This window comes from Pagrus pagrus (assembly GCF_965226575.1).
Source record: "Pagrus pagrus genome assembly, chromosome: 17".
Taxonomy (NCBI): Eukaryota; Metazoa; Chordata; class Actinopteri; order Spariformes; family Sparidae; genus Pagrus; species Pagrus pagrus.
The window spans coordinates 4,940,049-4,945,988 of NC_140201.1; the positions used below are offsets into that span (position 1 = coordinate 4,940,049).

Genomic DNA, 5,940 nt, shown 5'->3' on the forward strand with positions numbered 1-5,940 from the left:
TCCTACCTTCCCTAAAACCCTTTTCGTTTCCTCTGACACACACACACACACACACACACACACACACACATAGGCTCTCTTTTTGTCAACCACTAACCCCCCCCCCATTCCCTCCATCCTCCCTCTCCCTCCCCCCCTCCTCCCAGTAATCTGGCTGGCCCGTGGCCTCCTCTCTCTCGCTCCACTGTTCTGTGTGATAGAATATCGATCGGTTTGCCTCGGCTCGGCGTGGAGCAGGAGGAGGTGGAGGGGTGGGGGCGGCTGTAGGGCTAAAGGGAGTGTGTGTGCATGTGTGTGTGTGTGTGTTGGGAGTGGGGGGGGGCAGTGGTCAGACATGCTCCAAGGTTGTTACCACAGCAACAGCGGGATGGGTCAGAGGGTTGCCATGGCGCCTAGGTCGCAGGGTCAGGGGGAGGGTCCTGGAGGGCTCTCGTTTTCTCCCTGTATATATATGTGTGTGTGTGTGTGTGTGTGTGTGTGTGTGTTAATAGGGATGGGAGGGGGCAGGCGGGTGGAGGAGAGAGAGGTGTCCAGTCCAGCTATATTGGGTGTGTTAATAATGAATGGTGTTGTATGTGGCCGCTGTCTCTTTCTCTCTCTCTCTTCCTCTCGTCGTCTGTGTGTCGCGGTGATATGCGAGCCACTTCCACATCGCCTCCATTCAAGAGTCCATTTGGTTTTTTCTTGATTTAAAAAAAAGAACTTTAATAAGGGGACTTCGTGTCGCCGAGCGGCGCTTTACAAAAGCACTGACGGATCTATAAATCCAGGTGAAAACGAGCAGAACAAAGGCATCCTCAAATCTTTAGATGTGACATCATATCCATGTTTCAGAGACAGCCGACACACACACACACACACACACACACACACATCATCGTCATCATCATCTTTGAAAGCGTAGAGGAAAATCAATGAAGAAGCACAATCAAAATGTAGAAAATATCAAGATTAATATACAACACAAATACTCTGAGCAGCTACTTTTGTTTTATTGCATTTGGTGATTTGATCGATTTCACACACACACACACACACACACAGACGCGTTCACACACTCGCAGAGATGCATAAAAAACAGGCCTACTGTCATTATTAATACACACAATATATTGTTATATTCCTCATACATGACACATTTCTTTACCTCACATGTAGGTAATCATAAAGTGTATCAGAAACATATCAACTAAATCTTTGATATTTGCATTTTTTTTAATTCACTCTGCGTTCTTAAAAACTTCAGAATGTAAAAATGGATTTTCCATTTTTACTCTCAGATTCTCTTTATGGGAAGTGAGTATTTTTCTTTTTCTTACGTACGTCAACTTCTTCATTTCACTTTCCATCTTCACAGAGCGAGACACTGTACATCGAGCCTCTTTTATCAAACATAAGTAATGTAAAAAAAGGAAAAAACATTGTCTTTGTAGTGTTTTGCTGCATCACACAGAACAATGTTGTATATTGTACATTGTGTGGATATTTACTGTACATGAAGTCAAGGATTTTTCATTTTCATGACTGAAGCAAATTAACACTAATACTGGAGGTTAGTATTTTAGTCGTAGCTGATTTAAAAAGTGTTGTTTATTGAGGAAAATCCCCATTTTATTTTAATAACACAAATTTAAAAAGAGTTGGCCCCACAATGATGGAAATGTAAAATAAAACCATCAGCTAATGTGCACAAACATCACATTTAAGTATAAATTCCTCGGATCTAAGAACACATTTTGCTCGTGCTACAATCAGTCATCTGTCATATTGTGGAAAAGCAACAGTGACAACACATCGAAACCCCCACAGTCCTGTTTTCATTGCAGAACAATCCTCCTGTGTTTGCAGAAACATTGTGTTTAATTAAACTTGCTGGACGAGAGCTGAGACTGTTTGCACTTCCTCTCTCCTCGGCGGCGCTGGACCCGCGTCCTTCGTCACATTCTTGGCGAGCACACCGGCGGTGAGGATGATAGCTACAGGAGACACACAGAGATTCTCTCAGCCTGTGTCGCCACATCGACACAATATGTGTAGAAGCTGAAAATTATGACATCTAAATGTAGTCAAATACAAAAACAAATACCCTTTTTCAACTTATTTATACACGTGAACTTATATTCAAAACAGAATTGTCTTGGGATTTTTGTTTGGGATGTATAATGTAAACTGAGCCTCACACAGAAAAATCCACTCCTTCCACTTTGATAAAAGCCTGATAATTCTTTAAACAATGGCATAAAAACATTTAAAGATGAACCAAAGCCTCTCAGGGAGCTCAAATTAAGAGTGTTATATCTGATTGTGTTAGACTGTACGGGTGTTTATGATGTCGTGTCCGCCCCGTCGTGTGTTTTTTCAACCTGTGTTCAATTCTGTTAAATGTACCAGCGGACGCTTCAGTGTTTCGGGAAGTGAAAAACGTTGCCCGCCTGTGGTTCAGAATACAAATTCACATCCAGCTTGACTTATCTGGTCAAAAGCACCTTAGTACCGAGATTTCCTTTTTTTTTTTTAGATTTTTAAGCCAGTGGACCAAATAGGATCTTAAAGTCACAAGGCGTCCGTGCAAAGCCAATCTCTCAGGCAGCGCTGCAGACCCCCAACCCCTTCCCCTCCAATAACCTGCATTACCACTGCAGGGTTATCAAACAGTCCCCGTGCAGCTTGGACGGCTGCATCTGTGCCACTGATTCCAGACACATTTCAGCGCTGCTCTTAGTGTTTGCTCTGGGTGTGTTTATGGAAACTTTGTGACAGGACAAGAATACAAATCCACGTTTAAGAAGCACAAAACAAAACCTCACCGAACTTTGCGAGGAACAGGATTCCAGCCGGCCCGATCTCAAAATGCCCATACAGCCATGTTCTGGCAATTATGTAATCCCAGGCCATGGGTCCTGCAGGTGAGGAGAAGACAGTCAGCAATGTCATTTTAGAAAATAATAACAATGATAATAATAATTGAAAAACACTCACCGTGTGATACAATTTGTTCATAAAATATTAAACTGTTGAGAAGAGCAGAGGAAACAGATTAGATGCATTAATTCATTGACATGATTCTGGATATAACCCAGAGCACATCCACTTTAACTCCAGTTTATTATACGAGGAATAAAGTTTGTCTGCCGCCTGTGATTTTATTATGGTGTAAAGTCATAAATACACTCCACGGTGGGAAGCAGTAAAGCTGGAACAATTAGTCGATCAACTGATTTATCATTCGGCCCTCACAGTCGAGAGATGAAGTCATTTTTCTAACAAAAACAGCTCCTCAAACGTGAAGATTTGCTGCCGATTCTTTGTTTTCCGTGATAATGAGCTGAAGATCTTTGTGTTTCAGATAAAATAAGATATTTGAGTACATCGACTCACATTCTGGGGAGTTGTAGCTGGTGTTTTCACTGTTTCTGGACATTTTATAAATCAAACACAAGATGCTTCAGGTTTCAATATCACGTGTGTCTGTGCTGAATATTGGACCAGGATTGTCCTCCAAACTGTTTGTGATGTCACAAATCATGCTCGTAGGCCCGCCTCTTAAAGCCAGACGTCGACAGAGAGGCAGTGACCCGCAGCTTCCAGTTTGCCCCATGGGACCGTATTTCAGAAAGACACTGTCCAGGAGTCAGCGTCGAGAGACGAATACATTTTGATACCGTTTGAATTGTGCCGTCGATTTAAAAGATAATTTTGCATGTCGAGAAAGTCAAAGTCTGTCGTAAAGATATGAAGCTCGGCGTGAGTTCAGTCAGGAGGACAATCTTATTCACCTCCTCTCTGTACTTTAACCACTTTGACTCCCTCTTCAGGATCCTTCTCCCTCCATCACCACCTCTACCAGCACTTCATCACGATGGAGTCTAACAGCCAAACACTTCATGCTCACTCAAAATATTACAAGTCTCTCCTGATTGAAATTAAAATACCATTTAGTTTTGTTAAAACCGCTCTGTGAAGCACGTTGTCTCACACAACGTACGTCATCAACACCAACATGGCCGTCGACTTCTGGTGTCCCTGCCCACTTTATCCAATCAGGACAGAGAGCTACATGACGAGGCGGTGCTTTCTGCTCGTGATCCTCCTGTTTTGTTACCTACACTAGCATCAGCGTAACAGGTAAAAACATACCAATTACAGAGTCCAGGTGACGGCTTACTCTACCAAACAGGCCGCGTGAAGCAAAAAGAGAGTTTCCTCGGGGAAAAGAAAAGAGTCGTGCAAATGTGGTGACTTAGAGATGAGGGAGGAGGCTACGAAGTTAGCTAAAACGACTACAACGCTGACAGAGAGTAGGCCTTTAGTAATGTATTTTAAAGGGGCACTACGTAGTTTTGGAGAAGAAATTCAAACTCATAATTGTAACATTTACAATATTAGTGAGGTAATAATACAAACACAAGCTGTTCTCAGAGGAAAATAAGGTCCCAGAACACTGTTTAAAGCTAGAAAGGTGGCAGGGTCCGCCACATATTATTCAGTCATGAAAACGAAGAGACTATGAGAAACTTTCAGTGTTTGTTGACGACGCCGGTGCCTGCTGTTGTTAAGATCTTTGCTAGCGCGTGCATTTGCATTTTGTTTTATTTGATTTTATATGTGACCGTCTTTTCGCTGATGGTCTCGTTTGCTGTTACAGGTCATTTATAATCATCAGAGGAATCACAAAAACACTGGCACAGTTCAGACAGGATCAGAAACACAACTGTCTAACATAGCTGATATGATCCCATGGTGGTCGACTGGAAGGGAGGTGATGTCGCCTCTCTGTGGGCCATGACTGTCTGCACGTTCATCATTCAAAACAGTGTGACTCAGCTGCAGAACAGGAAGAGTGGACCATGTCTGACTGGATTAATCAGCTGTAACTCAAACTCAGATGCTTTCTGAGCTCAAACTTTCTCCAGTGTTTTATATCCACAGCTTCATGAAGCAGGCAGTACTCACTTGATTGTACCCAGACAGAGGATGATGATGAAGACGACCTTCAGCACACGGATGAACTTGGCCTCCTGGACGTCTCTGTACCAACAGCTGCTGTCCGGCCACTTGAAGCTGCAGCTCGGCCATTTGAACACACGGTGGCGCTCGAAGCCCTCCGCCCGCAGCCGCCTGAGCACCGGCCTGCGTGAAGACCAGCACCAAAACCGGCTCGGTTTAAACCCAAAGCCTGCACATGTGTGAGTCTGATTCTGAATGCAGGCCAATAAAACATCTGGGCTTCATGGAGGAGTTTCATTTCCTTCACTTCTCGGGAATTGCGCGAGAAGTGAAGTCTACATTATTATTATTACGCGTTTTAATGGGCTGTATTTTATAAGAAGTAGCGATAGACACACTTAATATAAAGGTGAGGTCACCCAGCAGCTATAAACATCCTCAGAGCTCCAGAGGAGCCGCACACAGATATAATGGAGCTGCTCGTTGTGTTTACGCACCTGAGATCATAACGCTGCACCACCTTCAGAGCTCCGTCCTCATCCATACAGATCTCCACCTCCCCCATAGGTCCTCCTGCTCACCACAGATGTTGTTAAATGTCGTTTCTGTGAATTATCTGCTCCTGGTGACGAGTCTCAAACCAACCTCTGCTGTGATTTCCGGGATTTCTTTTATTTCCTCGATGTCATTTGAGCTCATTGACGGGAAGTTTCGCGGTGGGAGGAGGAAAATCTTCACGCGCAGGCCCGAAAGTGAAAGTAAACTGCAGGGATGAGTCCATGACATGTAATCGTGTCCTCTGTTCATGAGAGTTGACAGACAGTGGTTGGATCACATGTTAATATTAATATTTATACTTTATGTGTGACGAATCATATGATAAATAATATAATTCAAGGATTTCAGACAGTCTTTGAACACACCACGACCACTGCACCCAAATGCAGCCTGTAAAATGTCATTTCCTCATAGAAATCTTAAATCAGTTCAGAA

General features: G+C 43.4%; 1 protein-coding gene across 1 annotated transcript; it reads right to left on the minus strand.

The window, feature by feature from the left end:
- Positions 1-1,089: 1,089 nt before the first annotated feature.
- Positions 1,090-5,658, minus strand: LOC311272585 (uncharacterized protein). Its single transcript, XM_084379113.1, has 5 exons — positions 5,445-5,658; positions 4,954-5,130; positions 2,980-3,011; positions 2,808-2,900; positions 1,090-1,976 (listed from the first exon to the last, which is right to left on the minus strand). Exons 1-5 carry the CDS (start codon positions 5,510-5,512, stop codon positions 1,864-1,866), a joined length of 483 nt encoding a protein of 160 aa, XP_084235239.1. The 5' UTR covers positions 5,513-5,658; the 3' UTR covers positions 1,090-1,863.
- Between the last annotated feature and the right edge of the window lie 282 nt (positions 5,659-5,940).

Excerpts from the sequence above, each read along its gene's own strand:
- LOC311272585 (XM_084379113.1), bottom strand. The coding sequence starts at position 5,512 with ATGGGGGAGGTGGAGATCTGTATGGATGAGGACGGAGCTCTGAAGGTG. Across the intron at positions 2,901-2,979 it reads TGAACAAATTGTATCACACG|GACCCATGGCCTGGGATTAC; the intron begins GTGAGTGTTTTT and ends CCTCACCTGCAG. Across the intron at positions 1,977-2,807 it reads CCTGTTCCTCGCAAAGTTCG|CTATCATCCTCACCGCCGGT; the intron begins GTGAGGTTTTGT and ends TGTCTCCTGTAG.